This window comes from Suncus etruscus, chromosome 17 (genome assembly GCF_024139225.1).
Source record: "Suncus etruscus isolate mSunEtr1 chromosome 17, mSunEtr1.pri.cur, whole genome shotgun sequence".
Classification (NCBI taxonomy): domain Eukaryota; kingdom Metazoa; phylum Chordata; class Mammalia; order Eulipotyphla; family Soricidae; genus Suncus; species Suncus etruscus.
In genome coordinates this window covers 61,221,773-61,241,185 of record NC_064864.1, presented here as the reverse complement: position 1 = coordinate 61,241,185, position 19,413 = coordinate 61,221,773, and the positions used below count along the sequence as shown (strand labels likewise).

The 19,413-nt window shown below is 41.4% G+C and overlaps 1 protein-coding gene and 1 long non-coding RNA gene across 2 annotated transcripts in view; both read right to left on the bottom strand.

The window, feature by feature from the left end:
* Window positions 1-787: 787 nt before the first annotated feature.
* LOC125994972 (uncharacterized) lies at window positions 788-1,574 on the bottom strand. Its single transcript, XR_007490697.1, has 2 exons — window positions 1,322-1,574; window positions 788-915 (listed from the first exon to the last, which is right to left on the bottom strand). It is a non-coding gene; the product is annotated as an uncharacterized LOC125994972 (long non-coding RNA).
* Window positions 1,575-4,556: 2,982 nt separating this feature from the next.
* Window positions 4,557-19,413, bottom strand: part of FHIP2A (FHF complex subunit HOOK interacting protein 2A) — a 52,372-nt gene continuing 37,515 nt past the window's right edge. Inside the window, exons 14-17 of the mRNA XM_049764440.1 lie at window positions 16,909-17,052; window positions 9,783-9,923; window positions 7,829-7,932; window positions 4,557-7,723 (exon numbers count right to left, since the gene is read on the bottom strand). Coding sequence (XP_049620397.1) covers window positions 7,618-7,723; window positions 7,829-7,932; window positions 9,783-9,923; window positions 16,909-17,052 — 495 coding nt within the window. The 3' untranslated portion in view covers window positions 4,557-7,617. The remainder of the gene's footprint in view (window positions 7,724-7,828; window positions 7,933-9,782; window positions 9,924-16,908; window positions 17,053-19,413) is intronic.

The window sequence follows — 19,413 nt, the reverse complement described above, 5'->3', positions numbered from 1 at the left end:
GCAGGTACACATACCTATCTGTCTTTCTCAACCAAAAAGGCCGAGAGTGAGGACTGCTATTCTCCAGCATTAAGGGTTATTAGCAGAGGGATCACATAGGCAGAGCACACAGGCAGAACAGAAATACAATGATCTAGTATCCTAAAGGATCATTATGGCAGGTAGGACAGCAAAGACAGAAAACTTTTCTAATGGTCTTAAAATGGTGCAGCACTCAAATGTCTTATCTAGAATGTTCTGTGTCCAATTAATTACGTTTCCCCAGGTTTTTTTTCCCTTCCTCTTGAAATAAATGTGATCATGGGGCACAAAGTGATAAAAAAGATAGGGGATTTGCCTTGCACATGGCCAACCTGGGTTAGATCCCTGGCATCCCATATGGTTCCTGGAGCCTACCAGGAGTGATTTCTGACTGCAGAGCCAGGAGTAACTCCTGAGCATACATGGCCCAAAAAACAAAAGCAAAGTGATCATAAATGAGCAACATGACCTGGAAAATATTAATGAACTTTAAAAAAAATTACTGAACTCTGGGCAGGAGCAGTGAAGCAAGTTGTAAGGCTTGTGCGCGCTAGCTTAGGACAGACCGTAGTTCAAGACACCCCCCCTCCCCCCCGCCCAAATCCCATATGGTCCCCCAAGCCAAGAGCGATTTCTGAGCACATAGCCAGGAGTAACCCTCAGCGTCACTGGGTGTGGCCAAAAAACAAAAACAAAAACAAAAATACTCAACTCAAATGAATATCAATTATGTTATACATGAAGACTTCAGCCATTATGAAGTGTGGTATTTTTATTTTAACTTCAAATTCCAAAAAAAAAAAAATCAGAAATTGCCATGCATGTTGCATTTTAAGTATTTTTATTTTAATTTAAATTTTTTAGTGTGTAGCCTGAACTTAAATTCCAAATCACCTGTTTTTTTTTGTTTTGTTTTGTTTTTGGGTCACACCCAGCTGTGCTCAGGGGTTACTCCTGGCTGTCTGCTCAGAAATAGCTCCTGGCAGGCACGGGGGACCATATGGGACACCGGGATTCAAACCAACCACCTTTGGTCCTGGATCGGCTGCTTGCAAGGCAAACACCGTTGTGCTATCTCTCCGGGCCCAAACAAATGTGTAAACCAAACATTTCTTTCTTTCTTTTTTTTTGGTTTTTGGGCCACACCCAGTGACGCTCAGGGGTTACTCCTGGCTATGCGCTCAGAAGTCGCTCCTGGTTTGGTGGACCATATGGGGATCGAACCTCGATCCATCCAAGGCTAGCGCAGGCAAGGCAGGCACCTTACCTCTAGCGCCACCGCCCGGCCCCTCCAAATCACCTGATATCCTAACAGTCTTTTCAGAGAAAGGTTTACTTGGCTCCACCTCATATTAGATTCTTTATGAATAGTTTGTGTAAAACAATAACAATTGTCAAGTAGCCGAAGTATATAAATGATCAGAAAAGTAATGTTTACATAGTACAAATAGATGTTCTAGTCTCAACTTCCACTTCTACTGGAGCCCAGTACTGATACCCAGGCAACTCAATTTATAAAAATGGTTGTGCTGGAACCTGGCTCAACGGTTGGACAGTGCGAGGCCTTACATGTATGAGATCGTGGGCTGGATTCCTAACACCCTCCCCGTCCCCCCCAAAAAAGAAAGAAAACTATAATCTAATTATTTCTGAAACAAAATGCAAATAAAAATCACAGGAAACTCAAATCCTTGAAGCAGCTCATCAAGATTACAGAAGCAAAAAAGTGCTGCAATTTGTCCCATTGTTGGTAAAAGCAACAGGATAAAAAGATGTAAGTAGAAAAGTATGTTTGAAATATGAGTTATGTTTAAGAAATGGCTAATTTGTTTGCCATGACCAATCTTCACTACACAGCTCTCTGGGGAAGCTTAATCAATTAAAACCCTACACTCTCCTACTTGTGAGCGGAATGAGGAATACATTACTTGTTATTACATAAATGAATCTCATCTTCGGGGCTCTGAAATATAACTTTATCCAGACTACACGGAATGTGTGTGTCATCTCATCTTTCTGCATTACAGTGAAATTGATTTTATGATTCCTTGCTCATAAATTACAGGCCGGAGGCAGAGACGTCTTAAGAGAAGCTTTTGTTTTGTCTTGCCTGCTCTCCCAGGCAAAGTGTGTCATTGGCTCCCATTTATTTTTATTTTTCAGAGTCACTTCTCGTTTTTCAAATCTCGTTTTGGTTCTCCACCTAAAATACAGGGATTTGTTTTGTGGGGCAGGAAGGCTTTCCAGGAAGCCATGCTTGGGGGAGAGGGGAAGTCTGGGAATCAGAGACATCAATGTCAGGACCTAGCAATGTGGTGCTGTAGGACCCCACAGTGCCTGTGCCACCAGGGCCACACCTAGTGATGCTTGGGGGTCTCTAAGGTTAGCAATGATACATAGCCCAAGATAGAACTATGGTCCTGTGCTTGCTAAGGCTTGTACCCAAGACAATATCTCCAACTTCTAAAAATGTTTGACAAAGTGACTTGTTTGGTTTCAAATGCCAGTTTGTGGGCTAATCAGTCCACAGGAATAAGAAGGCTGGAAACCACTGGTGTAAACTGCTCTTTTCCCCTACAGCCTTTAGTATCACAGGAATGAAACCTCTGTTCAGAGTAAATAGAGAAACAAATGTGCAAAGGACTGTACAGAATCTGGGTGTGATAAAAAAACAATTACGTCCCCAAATAGACAACCCCCAGAAGGATGCTGTTTCCTTCTCTCAATACTCACCTCCTCAGACAAGAACATGTAATATTGCAGTTTGGATCTGGGAGCCCTGCTGGGTTCGGGTTTGGTTAGTCATCATTACCCCAATGTCCCTTTTTAAAGTCCTTTGATAGAGATTCTAAAGGCTCCATGGTTTATTCACTAGTCTCACTAGACAGAAGAGAAAGGTCATCACATAAAATTATCAAGTTAGCTGACTCCCTTTAATTCCTCACATCTTCTGCGCACACAGCTATTGTCCCTAGCATAGGGAATGCTTAAGAAAGACCCCAGACCCAAATGGATGGAGATTATGGAAAGCTGAAAACTGGTTTCCAGTGAGCAAGCCCAGATGTGACATTCTGCTAATTGGTTTAAAAGACCAACTAAAACCCATTCATCCCCGCCCCCTTGATCCAACATTAAACCATCATACAATTTCCATTTGTTTTTATTTTTTTCACCCTTTGATTGGACAGTTATTCTAACAAAATTTCTACCTTAAGAATTTTACATGAATGCAATTCCTTTGAGATCACTAGGTTGCTAGATGAAAGGCTGTCAATTTGGTGTGTCGGTGGCAGTCTGAAGCAGGCCTTTGGATTTTGTTATCTAATTACACTCCCAAGATGCAGTTTTCTTTTGAAGTAGCTCAAGGCAGGCAGGATAATGTCAACTTTCAATGCTGATGCCTGATCTCCCTGCACCCTTCCAACCTATTAGCCTCTTATTTCCTTTTAAAATTATTTTGGATAACACTGGCTGAAAAGCATCATAGATAGGTGGATTAAGTCACTTGATTTTTCTCTTTTGATCATGCCATTTATTATGTTTCTTTCCCTTTCCAATGAAGGAATGAATTGTGGCAAATCTTGAAATAAAATAAGCCTACAGTATAACTATCTTAATTATCAAAGAGGGACTTTTGTTTTGTGTTTTTGTGGGGCACACCCAGTGGTGATCAGGAGTAACTCCTGGCTCTGCACTCGATTAATTCCTGGTAGGCTGTGGGGGACAATATGGGATGCCAGTTCAAATCTGGGATCAAACTGCATACAAGGCAAGTGCCTCACCTACCACTGTACTAGCTTTCTGGCCCCCAAAAGAATTTTATATGTGCTTTAAAATATACTAATAATGCTTACTAAAAATCAGTTGTCTAAGAGTTGGCTAAAAAGGTCTTTCTTTATAGAAGTTTTATATATATATAATTTGGTTTAGTTGTGATTTACAGGCTAGATGGCTGTGCTCAGGCCTTACTTCTGAGTGCACTCAGGGATCACTTCTGGGTGGGTTTAGGGACCATCTGCAGAGCTAGGAGGGAGAACTGCATGCAGGTCTGTGCTATTGTTCTGGCCCTTTGAATTTTGAATGAACTGTTTAAAGGGGAACAAAGAGCTTATGAGGCTTTTTTTGGGGGGCGGGGAGTTTCGGCCACACCCAGTGAGGCTCAGGGGTTACTCCTGGCTATGCACTCAGAAATTGCTCCTGGCTTGGGGAACCATATGGAACACAGGGGGATATAAGCATGGTCTGTCCAAGGCTAGCGTGCGCAAGGCAGACGCCTTATCTCTTGTGCCACTGCTCCAGCCCCAGTTTATGAGACTCCTAACAAAAATATAAGACACTATTTAAATTATGTTATTTATTTTGAGATTATCTTTCTGCATGCACTGTTAGCACAAAAATTGAACTCGATCCCAACCTCCTTGAAGACAGAGTAGGTACAACTGCATCTGCAGATGAACAGCGTCTTCCCAGGAATCAGGTCCTCAAGATTCCAGGCCTTAATAACACTGCCAGTGAGCTACTCCACAGTCAATAGAAAATTTTACCAATACCTTTTGTTTAATGTAAACAAGGCGGGAGGCAAACAGAATATTACAGAAACACTATTTTACAGGGCCTACAACTATGATTACCCATTAGGCTTCCACAGTGTCACAATGCCATGCATCTTCGGGTTAACTGTACAGTTCAAAAATAAAAGGACTGTATAATTTATGTTTTTAGCACTTCATGGTACACACATAACACCTGTCAATATCCTTCCACTTCATAATTAAATGGTAATTGTATATGAATGCAATAATTTATGGAAATAGGTAACCACGTGTCAGGAAGGAATCCCCTAATTTGTGCCCTGTAAAATGTGTAATAATCTTTACACTAGCAATAGTGTAAGCACGCCAAGGATTTTGGTCCTTTTATATATATGTACATATGTACACATTTATACACACAATAATATACAATTAAACCAAAAAAAGCTATGAACTCATTCATAGCTCCCATATTGCACAGCTACATTATGAGACATTACATAGTGAGAAGGTGAGGACTAGAGTGCAGCTGGCCAAGGACAAATCTGATTTCTATCAAGTAAAGGTCGTGGCTCATTTCTGGAAAAAAAGAAAACAAAATCCAAAGACCACAGAAAAAATTAAAAAAAAAGGGGGAGCAACCTATTAATACCTATATGTAGTAAAGCTAACATTCACTTTAGAGCTTGCTCTGGCATAAGGTGATACTTTCCACCCAAACTGGGCTGTAAGTCACTGTTTGGCAAGCTCTGAAGACATATTCAGCTTCTGAAGGTTGGAGACAGTAACAACAAAAATAGAGTAATAAATACATGTTTCTCTAACAACTCCAACTCCCCTGTGAAATATGCCAGCTCTAGATATAAACTATGAAAAATAAAAATATAAGAACTTAAAAATGAAACAAAGTATCCCTTAATGTTAGCTGATTGCAAATCAGAGGCATTACAATAACTTAGGAATATAATTATGTTTTAAAAAGCAGCAATTCATACACACAAAATTAAAGCTTTTCTGAGCTTGGTTTTTTATGGATTAGCTAGAAGGTTCCACTGTGAAATTCAGGAGAAAATCATATTTGGTTTGAGAGGTAACATCATTACTATCACATCTATTGGAGACGGGAAACAGGAAGAAATATCTACTTTCTCTTAATGTTGTATTTTTAGCAGAAATGAAGAGGCTGCAGTGCCCCATGCAGAGAGGATCAATAAATACGGAAAACTGAATGATGCTCCCATCACGGAGATCATTCCACAAGAACGCACACACGAGCTCCCACTGAGTTCCCCATCCTGCTGCTAAATGAATCTTCTGGAATAGTTAACAAAGATTTGCATGAAATTAAAATGTAGTCTGTTGTTTTGGTTTGTTTTTGTTGCTTGTTTGGGGCCACATCAGGTGATTCGAAGATAACTTCCGGCTCTGCACTGAGGAGATATTCCTGGTAGTGCTCCAGAGGCCATTTGGGGTGCCAAGGATCAAGCTACTGTACTATCACTCTGGCCCCTGTCTGTTGTTTGAACGGTGGGGAGCATTCTAGAGACAATGACATTCATTATCTTTTGCAACTCTGTTCTTAATAAATAGCAAACACAAACTATAACATCAACCAGAAGAGAAATACAATAGAATTAGCGGTCAGGGGGGCAAAGCATGTTCCTATGCACATGCCCCAAGGTGCAGAAGAGATGAAGGTGCCATGCAAACCAATTTCTCCAAGGGCGGTGACAGAAGGGGCCTTTCAAAGTGGGAGATTTGATAGTCTGCTCTCCTGGCCATTGGCAAATGGATAGAGAGCAAGTGCTACTGCTGGAGATTTCAACTAAGAAGCTGGAGCAGTAAAAGAAGAAAATAGGAAAATGGGGTGTAGGGGGCCGGGGCATAGAAGGGGTGACCTAGAGAAGGGACCAGCAAGCCCTTACCGTCTGTAACTTAAGTACAAGCCTGTTGTACCCAGCCCCTCATTGTGGGCACTGCCCACAGTGCCCCTCATTGAAACTTCCATACAAATCCCATAGACCTGAATGTGCTCATGTGTAAACTTGTTTGTTTTTTTTTTTAAATTGCTTTAGAATATTTAAAAATAAAGGACTGAAGAAAAACCTAAATGTAAACACTAAGAAAGGCATTGGCAACATCATTGCCTAAGAGTGATCTCCTGCAGAGACAATCCCATGCAGATCAATAAAAAAAAATCAAAATAGAATGCAATATTCAAAGCAGGCGGGGAGGAAGGGAAGGCTCTCAATCCAATATATGGTAATTTGCTTAAAAAAAAAAAACAAAACACTACTCCGGCCACACCACCTATGAAGAGCATGAATTTAACATTGTTGCCCAATACATGACAGTTTAAGTAAACTGGGGCTTTGATTTGAAAATCAATCACAAACATGTGCAAAAGAAAAATGTGTCTTTAAAAATATATATATATATATATATATATATATGTTGTATGAATCAAGAGTTTATCATATTAAATCGCTATTTTTAGAAAAGCTGAAGAAAGTTCATGGTAGATTACACATTCTGATCTTCTATTATTGACAAGCTTGGTGGTTCCTGAATTGTTTTTCTCATTTATACTATTTTTTTTCATATTGTGATATAAGAATTCTGGTCTTAAAAAGAATATAAAATTAGTTGTTGTTGTTTTTTACTACTTATTAATCCAAAAGCGTAGAAGCCATTTGACTCCCAAAGAATGTCAAAATGCCTTGTTACCTAAAAGGATATTAAAATAACAGAAATCTCATCAAAGTCATGACATCGGGAATTTTGCAGTTTCTCACACAGTCACTAGAAATGCTTATTTCCTGAAGTTCCTTTGATTGTATCTTGGATTCAAGGACGTGCAACTTTTTACTGAGAACCACTGAGAAGGAACCAGTGAAGACTGAACATGAACAACCTTTTCCCCCTGTGTCCATTCAACAGGTTCTTAATGGTTCTGCCCAATTTACAGCAGTACTTAATCTAAGAGGCTTCTACCCTCTGCTGGCTGGGGAGAGGCAGTCTTTTTCGAGGCCATGCACACTGCTCTTCTGGAAATCTGGAAGCCTCAGGGGGTGGAGGAAGAATGGTACTTGACAAAGGCAATGGCCGCCAGCTCCTTGCAGAACTCTTCTAGAACGATCACACCCTCCAGCAATGTGATGTGGTCGATACTGGAGAAGGAAAGCAAATGAGACTTCAGTACAAGATGACATTAGCAGGTCATCTAGTTTTGGTGAAACATTTAGCACAAAAAACAAGCCAAAACTCTGACTTACAGGGGGCCTTCAGGTTCCAGACCAAGTAATCGCTTTCGGACTAACAGTAGTTTTGGTGTAAAGTCTTGAATACGTTGGATTCGAACCATGAGGTCTCCAACCACCTGCCCCACAGAGACAAAAGGAACTGAGTCTCTCAAATGAACTAACTGCACAAGGATTTTTCAGGAAGGAAAAAGAAACAGTTTGTTTTCAATTGCTAAGTATGCTATCTTTCATGATTCAGGCCATATTTGATGAAGGCCTCAGATAATACAGTCATCAAAATAACAAAGTTACATACAACATATAAAAGAAGGAATTAGGATGCTAGCATGATAGTACCATGGGTAAGGAGCTTGCCTTGCTCATGACTGACTCAAATTTGATCCCTGGTATCTGCTAGGGTCTCCTATAGCTCTGCCAGTGTTTTCAGAGTGTAGAGACATGAATAAGTCCTGGGTACCTCTGGACTTCTTCTCAAAAAGAAAGGAAGAAAAAAAAGGAGAGAGAAAAAAGAGAAGGAAGAAAGGAAAGAAGGAGGGAGGGAGAGGGCCAGAGCAATGGAGTAGCAGTAGGGCATTTGCCTTGCACACAGCATATGGTCCCCTATGCCTGGGGTGATTCCTGAGTGCATAGCCAGGAGTAACCCCTGAGCATCACCAGGTGATGAAAGAAAGGGAAAAGAGAGAGAAGGAGAGGGAGAGGAGGGAAGGGAGAAAGGAAGGAGGCAAGAAGGAAGGAAGGGAAAGAAACAGAAGAAGGAAGGAAGGAAGGAAGGAAGGAAGGAAGGAAGGAAGGAAGGAAGGAAGGGAGGAAGGGAGGAAGGGAGGAAAGGGAGGGAGGGAAGGAAGGAAAGGGAGGGAGGGAAGGAAGGAAGGAAGGAAGGAAGGAAGGAAGGAAGGAAGGAAGGAAGGAAGGAAGGAAGGAAGGGAAGGAAGGGAGAAAAGGAAGGAAAGGGAGGGAGGGAGGGAAGGAAGGAAGGAAGGAAAGGAAGGGAGAAAAGGAAAAAAGGAAGGAAGGAAAAAAGAAAGGAAGGAAGGAAGGAAAGGAAGGGAGAAAAGGAAGGAAAGGGAGGGAGGGAAGGAAGGAAGGAAGGAAGGAAAAAAGGAAGGAAGGAAGGAAGGAAGGAAGGAAAGGAAGGGAGAAAAGGAAGGAAAGGGAGGGAGGGAAGGAAGGAAGGAAGGAAAAAAGGAAGGAAGGAAAAAAGGAAGGAAGGAAGGAAGGAAGGAAGGAAGGAAGGAAGGAAGGAAGGAAGGAAGGAAGGAAAGGGAGTGAAGGAAGGAAAGGGAGGTAGGGAAGGAAGGAAGAAAGGAAGGAAGGGAGGAAGGGAAGGAATGAAAGGAAGGAAAGAAGGAAGGGAAGGAAGGAAAGGAAGGGAGGAAGGAAGGAAGGGAAGGAAGGGTAGGAAAGGAAGAAAGGAGGGGAAAGAAGGAATTGTGGAGCTAGAGAGCGACTAGCAGAGAGGGCACTTGCTTGAACACATGTGTCCAGGTTCAATCCCCAGCATCTATATGGTCCCCTGAGCACCACAAGGAGTAATTACTGAGTGCAGTCAGGAGTAGGCCTTGAGCATCACTAAGTGTGGCCCCAAAACAAAAACAAACAAAATATTGAATTCTGGGCCCTGGGCGAGAGCTCAGTGGTAGGAACGCTTGCCCTGTATATTGCATGTTTTAACCCCATAATCAACAAGGCCAGCAGTGCAATTTATGTCACGTGTTACCAAGTGTCACATGCTCCTGTCCCCTCCCCAGCCTAGATATGGCAACAATCATCTTAAAAGGTGAGGGGAAACCTTTCTTTTCCATAAAATAAAACATTTTCCATTTTCCCTTTATATTCTGCAGTAAAGTGATTGCTTATAAAAGTTGATACATTAACATTTTTCATTTTGTTCACTAATAACATACAGTGATGTAAGGAACTTAATGACAAGGTTTACAAATTCTAACAGACAAAATCTAGAACTCACCCTGACAATGACAGAGAAGAGAGATCGACAGCCAGATGCCAGGTTCACATAAGGATCCAAAAGGTACTCGTGGATGTGTGGATGAGGAAAGAGAGAGAGTCTTGAGAGTACAGATGTCACTTGTAAATTTACGTCATAGGGCTGTAGACAGATTAAAAACACAGAAAGGCTTTTGGCATTAATTATAATGTTTGTAACCTCGCATTGGGTTTACAGCTTCAGTTTGTCTCTTCAAGGTAGAAAATCTACCATCTTAAAAAAAAAAAAAAAAGAGAATGGGCCGGAGAGATAGTTAAGCGATAGGTGTTTGCCTTAGACGCTGAAGGACGGTGGTTCGAATCCCGGCATCCCATATGGTTCCCCGAGCCTGCCAGGAGCGATTTCTGAGCATAGAGCCAGGAGGAACCCCTGAGCGCTGCCGGGTGTGACCCCCTCACACACACACAAAAAATGTATTCCCCCCTTACTTCTCAGCTATTTTCTTTTACTCTTTTAATATATACTCACTGAGTATCATTATATTCAAAACATGTCATCTGCAATGTGGAACAAACACAAATATGGCAACTGTCCTTGGGGCAAGCTGGAGCAAGTGAAAAAAGCAGATGCTAATTATAAAACTACTACTTCTTTGAATTGTAATTATATTTCATTTTACTATAGGTGCTGGATATTTAATATTTGTGGTGTGTGTGGTACTCATTGACCTCTTACTCCATAAAAATAAACTTTATTTATATATTTCTAAAAAAAGAAAAAGAAAGTCTACCATCTTATTCCTCCCTCAAGTGCTTCTACAATAAAAAATATCTAACAAAGGGCCTGGAGAGATAGCACAGCGGCGTTTGCCTTGCAAGCAGCTGATCCAGGACCAAAGGTGGTTGGTTCGAATCCCGGTGTCCCATATGGTCCCCTGTGCCTGCCAGGAGCTATTTCTGAGCAGACAGCCAGGAGTAATCCCTGAGCACCGCTGGGTGTGGCCCAAAAAACAAAACACAACAAAAAAAAATCTAACAAAATTAGTTCTCACTATTTAGTCAAGGTTCACTATAAATGTATCATAGTCCTAATACCTCAAAGATAAATAAAAACAAACAATAACATAGTCAAAATATCTCTTTTCTGCAAACTGCTTAATGAAATAGTTCAAGAAGCGGTAAAAAGCATCAGTGCTAAATTAATTATGAACAGGATAATTCAGTGAAACCCCACCCCCCAAAAAACCCAAAGTGTTAATTCTCTTAAAACACAATAGTCGGATTTTAGAAATGATCTTTGAGTATTCAACTGGCTCTTACTCAAAGCATGAAAAATGACTAAGATAGAATAAAACACATCATAAAAATTGGTCAACAGAAAGAAAACTTAGGCTAGAAATATATTCCAGGTACCTCAAAGATGATGAGAAAATTCAAGCCACTCATCACGTTTCCTGTGAGGATATTAACACCCCCAACAGCCGCAGGTTTGAGCACTGGCCCTCCTGCCCTATCTCTACTTGTAGGATCACAATTTTACCTGGTTTCTACCTTTGCCTTTTCAATGTGCTTATCACATATTGAAATTCCATGAATTTATATTCATGCTGAATTTCGTGAATTTATTCTTCACCGATAGCAACCAACAGCTGCATTACAGAATGTGTCAAAATCAAAGGAAAAGACACCCCCAACAAAACCTGCCGATAATACACAGCCTGGAACTTTACAGACAACTCTTTGACCTCCTCTCCTATTTTCTCTTCTCTCTTCAGCAGGTAGCTTCAGGAAGCAGAGTGGTTGAAACCAATTGATTTCTGGGAGGCTGCAAAGTAGCCAGGTGAGAAATGTGCCAGGATTTAAGCTCAAATTTTACATTAACCATAGAGTCTGCATGTTTTATTTTGTTTTGTTTTGTTTTCCTGGAAATCTTGTCAAACCCTGATACAGAGAATGCCAGGTAGGAGGCCAAGAGGTGAGAATCAGTGGGCAAGAATTTTATGAACATAGATATCAAGAGCCACCGAAGATTACCTATCATAGTGGAACCGAACAAAACATAAGTCCTATGCATTCAGTCTAGTTTTAGTCTTCACAACAGGATCGCCTTCTTCAAGACTCTATTCCTAACAATGGATTCACATTAAATGTATTTGAAGCCAAAAGGAAGCATCTAGTAAGTCAAAGATGTATTTTGCTAAGTGACTGTGAACAAAAGCATTTACAATATGACTAATGTATTTCTGGTGTGTGTTCATATCAGGGAACTCACAAAGTGAGATCACTAAATTCGGACATTTAAATACTCCATGCAAATTTAGCTCTGAATAAGAATATATTGTCACTTAACATTTGTATTTCACTCTCTATAGCATTACTTTAGTCTCTAGCATTATTGTTTGGCTTGTTTGGGGGGTAGAGGACATACACCACTGCACTCTGAGATGATTCCCAGCTCAGGTGATGCTAAGGGACTAGATACTGCTGGGTAATACACTCCAGCATGAAAAGCATGTGCACTAGCCCTTGAGCAATCTTCCAGGCTTCTCTAGCAATAATTTAACAAAATCATATCCCTGCTTGAGGCCGGAGAGATAGCACAGCACGCGGTAGAGCGTTTGCCTTGCAAGCAGCCGACCCAGGACAAACGGTCGTTCGAATCCCGGCATCCCAAATGGTCCCCCGTGCCTGCCAGGAGCGATTTCTGAGCAGAGAGCCAGGAGTAACCCCTGAGTGCTGTGTGGAGCGGCCCAAAAACAAAAACAAAAACAAAGAACATATCCCTGCTTAAGAATTTACAGAGGAGGGCCCGGAGAGATAGCACAGCGGCCTTTGCCTTGCAAGAAGCCGATCCAGGACCAAAGGTGGTTGGTTCAAATCCCGGTGTCCTATATGGTCCCCTGTGCCTGCCAGGAGCTATTTCTGAGCAGACAGCCAGGAGTAACCCCTGAGCACCGCCGGGTGTGGCCCAAAAAACAAAAAAACAAACAAACAAAAAAAGAATTTTCAGAGGACAGTGCAGTTCCTCGTTAGTATAGTGTTGAGTATCCTCGCCTGTCACACGGGAGACCAAGGTTCGAATCCCCGATGGGGAGGCACAAGAGATTATTTTGGGGCCGGAAAGATAGCATGGAGGAAAGGTGTTTGCCTTTCGTGCAGAAGGACAGTGGTTTGAATCCTGGCATCCCATATGGTCCCCAGTGCTTGCTGGGGCGATTTCTGAGCGTATAGCCAGCCAGGAGTAACCCCTGAGCGCTGCTGGGTGTGACCCAAAAACTAAAAAAAAAAAAAGGAATTTACAGAGGAGGGACTGAGAGATAAAGCCAACAGCTGGAGCATGGGCTGGAGAGATAGTACAGCAGGCACTCTGTACAGTAGCATTTTTAGCATCTTTTTCAAAGTGACTATAGTTATAAGTAATACTAAATGTCTGTGTTAAGTAACATTTAAAAATTAGCCTGGTGATAATGCAATCGTGCCTTAATAACTGGACATGATAACTTCTCAATTTTGCATGCAGATATTAGCTCACTTTATTAACCACTGCAAATGTTTAATCCTTGCCAAGTGATCCTCGCCTTATTAAAGATAAATACTAAGAAAACAGAAGCACACATCAGCCTTAGCAAAAAACTAAATTCTAAAAACTAGAGAAAACAAAATTAAATCAAGCATGTGGAGCACACCAGGACTTACAATTCTTTTTGGATCTGATTATAAATCCTTTCATGCTCTTCCCATGAAAAAATTGAAGCTTTAATAAGACAAAAGGCTTGAGGCTGGGCGCCATGACATAGCAGCTCTAAGTCAATTCACTGATGCTAAGGACCTTATTTTATAAAACCTGAGAAACATGCCTTGCCCAGCACCCAGGGTTCCATGTAAAAAGGCTGAGTGAGACTGAAGGTGTCAGCTGGCCTCACTCAGGTCAGAGCAGGCTGGCGAAATAAAAGGATTTAAAAAAGCATTTCAAACTAGCTCTTTCTTTTATGTCTATAGGGAAAAAATAATCAAGTATGAGGAAGAATTAGGGGAAAAAAATTTCAACTCTGAGAAGATCCCGAAACCTCTTTTAAAAATTTACACGCAAATGGGATCCTGGGGATCTAACCCAGTCTAGCCACATGCAAAGCAAATGGCCTACCTGTTATGCTATTGCTCCAGTCCCTGTTTTATGTAATGATTTCTTAGTGATTTTTTTTGTTGGTTTTTGGGGCCGTACTCAGCAATGTTCAGAAGTTACTCCTGGCTCTGCACTCAGGAATTACTTCTGGCAATGCATAGAGAAGCAACCATATTGGATGCTAGGGATTGAACTAAGAATTGATTAGTGCAAGGTAAATGTCTATACTATTGTCCAGCCCCTATGTAATATATATATATATATATTTTTTTTTTTTTGGTTTTTGGGCCACACCCGGCGACGCTCAGGGGTTACTCCTGGCTATGCACTCAGAAGTCGCTCCTGGCTTGGGGGACCATATGGGACGCCGGGGGATCGAACCGTGGTCCGTCCAAGGCTAGCGCAGGCAAGGCAGGCACCTTACCTCTAGCGCCACCGCCCGACCCCTACGTAATAATTTATTAATAAACATGTTTTCTATGTAAAATCTATCCTGTAGCATAACCATAAAAAAAAATTTACACGCTCAGGGGTTGGAGAGATAGCACAGCGGTAGGGCACACTACTGGAGAGACAGCACATGGCTGACCCAGGATATATCTGGATTCGATTCCCAGCATCCCATATAGTCTCCTGCCAGGAGCGATTTCTGGCACCGAGTCAGGAGTAACCCCTGAGTACTGCCAGGTGTTACCAAAAAATAAAATAAAATAAAATTACACTCTTATTTAGTGCTTTTGGTCAAGATTTTGCAGAGCACTGACTAGATACGACTGCTGATGTCCTGTACACTTACTCACATGGCAAATCAGCACCAAGAAACAATAAAGGGGCCAGAGACAGTACAGAAGATAAGGATTCGCCTTGCATGCAGTTGACCCCAGTTCAATCCCTGGTATTATTTATGTTCCCAAAACACTGCCAGAAAGGAGTCACTCCTGAGCACATATCCAGGAATAGCTCTGGAGCACTGCTGAGTGTGGCCTAAATCTACCCCCAACACCCCCAGGAAAAAAACACACTGATGAACTGATTAATCATAGCTATTGGGGAAGTTCTCATAGCATGATTTACAGACTAGAATTTAAAATAAGCAAACAAACAAAAAAATAGGGTAAGGAGGGGCCTTCATGTATAAAGTCCTTGGTTCAGCCCTTAGCATTACAGATGCATAAAGAAATATATACTGGTAAATCAAATGCATCAATAAATGACTAAATACTAAAAATATTAATGTTCGTTATGTTTGGGGAGATTTAGTCTATGTCTTTATTGATTACTATCAGAAACTACTGAATAAATTCTATAACCCAGTGAAATACTTAAATTATCATTTCTTCATTTGGCTTTCTGGTTATTGAAGACAACCCACTTATACAGCACTTTTCTTTTATAGCTCCCTATACTTGCATAAATATTTAACTAAAATGCTAAAAAAGAACAAATACTTTAATATACAATTTAAAATTAATTCCAAACTGGTGAACTCAATTTATAGGTAGAAATAAAGACTCCACTGAATGTTTTCTCCCCAGTTTGTAAGATCATTTCAAAACTCTACCACTTTATATAGAATAACAGGATGAGAAAGTGTAATGTGTTAAAGGGGGGGTGGAGGAGAAAGCCTAGATCACCCTGACCCTAGAGCCTAGGGAAAAGAAGGACAAAAAAGGAAAGAAATGAAGATGGGAAGGATAATAGATGATGAGTAAGTGAAGTAATAGGGGAACAAGGATCAGGGCTTTGATTACATTCATGACCTTGGGAGGATGGTCCAGTTATAAAACTAAAGAACAGATTCAACAACATTGAAAACATGACATCTAAGCTGCAACCACCAAACTTTGTAATGTGCTTGTCAAGGTGGCAGGTAGGGGGCAGGAGATGGGGAGTATGGGAGCACTGGTGATAGGAGTTGACACTAGTGGTGGGATTGGTGTTGGAATATATTATATGCCTAAAACTCAACTATCAATAACTTTGTAAACCATGGTCCTTTTATTAAAATTTAAATATATATGTATATATTAAAAACTGTAACTTTCTTTATCAATGACAATGAGGAGGAAGATAAAGAAGTCTAGGACCCCAAAGTCACATTTCCTGGCATTCAACATACTAAATAAGGAACAGCAATATGCTAGATAAAGATAATTTTGATCCACCTTAGATAAGAAAATCATTATCTTAAAATATGAGCATTACTCATGATGCACCATTTTCTAGCTATTCTATTATTATTTGGGGGGAGAGGGTCTACCAAATGGTGAGGCCAAGGGGATGCACCAACACTTCTCTCTCAGCTGGGCAATGGCTCTAAGAAAAGGATGAGACAGATGCTTAGGGCATTAAGGAAAGCACCCCACAGTACTCATGGGGACCATGTGGTGCCAAGGACTGAATCTGGGTCAAGTGCATATAAAAGCATGTGGCTTCACCATTCTTAGACATTCAGGTTCCCTCCTACAGTCTGGTGTAGTGTTAGTATTTTTGGCCACACCATGCTTGGTAGTGCTCAGGGCTGACTCTTGACTATGCTCAGGGATCACTATTGGCTTGTGGGACCATATGGGGTGCTGGGGAATAAACATAGGCCAGCAGAGGGCAAGGCAAGTAAGTGCTGGACTATCTCTCAAGCCCTACAGTTTTATCATTTTAAGAAGAGCACTGTGTTCCTATTTCAAAGTGAAATGGCAGTAAGGTCTCTGATCAATCTAAGGCATTTTATTCTCTGTAAAAAAATAAAAAATGAGGTGGCAAGGTGAAATCACTCATGAAAAGAAAGCAAACTAAGAATTTGCAGACCAGAAAGGACATGGAGACCTGCCCATTTTGAGAAGGAAAACACATAATTCTCTAACAGCCATCCGACCAAAGAAATGCTTTCAACGGGAGATAAACAATTATGTCACGAAAACATCACCTAGTAGAAAAAGGAAACAGTGAAAAGCAATCTAAACTCAGACTTGAGTTAAACCTAAAATGAATAATAATAATCTGAAAATTGATGAGTACAAAGTATTACCTGATCAAGAATTCTTCCCATTCGGTCAAACAACACTTTCAAAAAGTGGCCTTCAAAGAAAGCAGCTTCTAAATTGCACTTTTCCAAAGGTTTCGGAGCCCCGGGCCACTCCCATCGTAAACAGATAGCACAGTAGTCCCGGAACTGTGGGGAAAAAGAGAAAAAACTCAACAAAGACCCCACCTGGCCCTGGGCACCTGCAGAAGATTGGGCTCCTCTCCTATATAGGTACAGGGAAGGTAACAATCCCTATAGGCTAATAACCTACAGAGTCATGAGCCAGGGGTCTCCCAACTTTCCCAAAGCACCTCAGAATAATGCTCCCACACAGCCCTGAGATCTGACTCTTTAAAGAATATTTAAAAAATAAATTCCCAGTTCCCATTCGACATCTCATCTAATAAATCTCACTGACTACTAAGGAGTGTCAGAACCCTACATAGCAGGACTTTGCTAACACTATTAGGTATGTTCCTCAGAGAACCAGAGTGATGTGGTACCCAGCAATCACTGCTCACTGCCCTGGCCAGAACCCAAGTACCATGGGTTCATCATGAGGGCACAGGAAGCCTGTGCCAAAGAGGAAGCACTTAGAAACTTCCACAGCAACTGAGTGAAGTATATTTTATACCCATTGAATCTTTTCACTATCTGATCATCATTCTGAAGGGGGGAAGAATTGAAGCACCTGGGGGACAAGGTCTGGATGATAAAAACCAGAACTCACATATATAAGGCATATGCTCTCTGATAATTCATTAATCTGGTATTTTACAAAATTATGTGTCTGTGGTATATGTAAAGTAATTTACCCAAATGACAGTACAAACTTATCACTGGATTTCCAAAAGCATATATACTCAGACGTAGTAAAAAGAAAGGGTGACAGTCTTCCCCATTGTGTGACTTTGCTTGAATTTAAACAAAAGAAATTTAGAGCAGTTTTCCTCCATAATCTTTCTCTTTTCAGATTCCCCTTATTCAGCAAAGTAAAATTAGTTCAACTTCTTTAGTTTGAATGACTTAAAAATCAAAACATTTTCACCATGAAACACTCATTTCAATTCTTTTTTTTTTTTTTTTTTTTTTTTTGGTTTTTGGTTTTTGGGCCACACCCAGTGATGCTCAGGGGTTACTCCTGGCTATGCGCTCAGAAGTCGCTCCTGGCTTGGGGGACCATATGGGACACCGGGGGATCGAACCGCGGTCCGTCCAAGGCTAGCGCTGGCAAGGCAGGCACCTTACCTCTAGCGCCACTGCCCGGCCCCTCATTTCAATTCTTACAGAAAAATATTTATAACTATTTAAAACAACAAAGATGACAAGCTTTGAACTATAAGGCTTTCAAGAAATTATTTTCTTTACAAAGCCACATCTCAAATTTTTGTATAGCATTTTAACATTGACTTTTGAAATGCTGACTTAGAAAAGTAGTACTTTAACCAAACAAAATCATGATTTGGAAGAATAAGGGAAAGAATCGGGGAACTATCCCTTCAAAAACAGAACTGAGAGAGGAGAGAAAGAGGAGGGAAGAGGAGGGAAGAGGAGGGAAGAGAGGGAAAGAGAAGGAAAAAAGGGAAAGGAGAATAAGGAGAGAGGCACACAGGATGAAGGAAAGGTTGGGCCAGAGAGAGAGCATGGAGGGAAGGTGTTTGCCTTTTAGGCAGAAGGACAGTGGTTCGAATCCCAACATCCCATATGCCTGCCAGGAGCAATTTCTGAGCATAGAGCCAGGAGTAACCCCTGAGCACTGCTGGGTGTGACCCCAAAACCAAAAGGAAATAAAAAAGAAGAAAAAGGAAAGGTTAAAGAATCCTGAGAGAGAGCCCAGAGCAATAGCATAGTGAGAAGGTGTTTGCATTGCCCACAGCCAAATTGGGTTCAATTCCCAGCAACCCATATGGTTCCCGGCACCAAACCAAGAGAGATTCCTGAGCTCAGAGCCAGGAAGCCCTAAACACTGCCAAGTGTGACCAAAAATCCTAAATAAATTAATTAAAATAAAGAAAAAGAAAACGAATCCTGGGAGAAAGATGTCAGGAAGATGCAAAGGTGTGGTTGAGGAGGGAAAAGGGACCATTCTGAGAAACAGGAAGGGTCAGGTTTCTTGGACTGGGGCCATATCCTCTTGGGAGTGGAAGGTGGTACCAGGCTACTAAGTTCTAAGTTGCCAGAGCCCCACCACGAAAAAGTTGGGAGTGAGAGAAGGAGGGAAGCCAAATGAGCCACAGCCCAACCTCAAGAATGCACAGTGGGGGCCGGTGAGGTAGCCTTGCAAGCGCTAGCCAAGGAAGGACCTCGGATAGATCCCTGGCGTCCCATATGGTCCTCCCAAGCCAGGGGTGATTTCTGAGCGCTTAGCCAGGAGTAACCCCTGAGCATCAAACGGGTGTGGCCTGAAAAAACAAAAAAACAAAACAAAACAAAACAAGAATGCACAGTGGGGGCCAGAGCGATTGCACAGCTGTAGGGTATTTTGCCTTGCAAACAAAAGACCTGGGT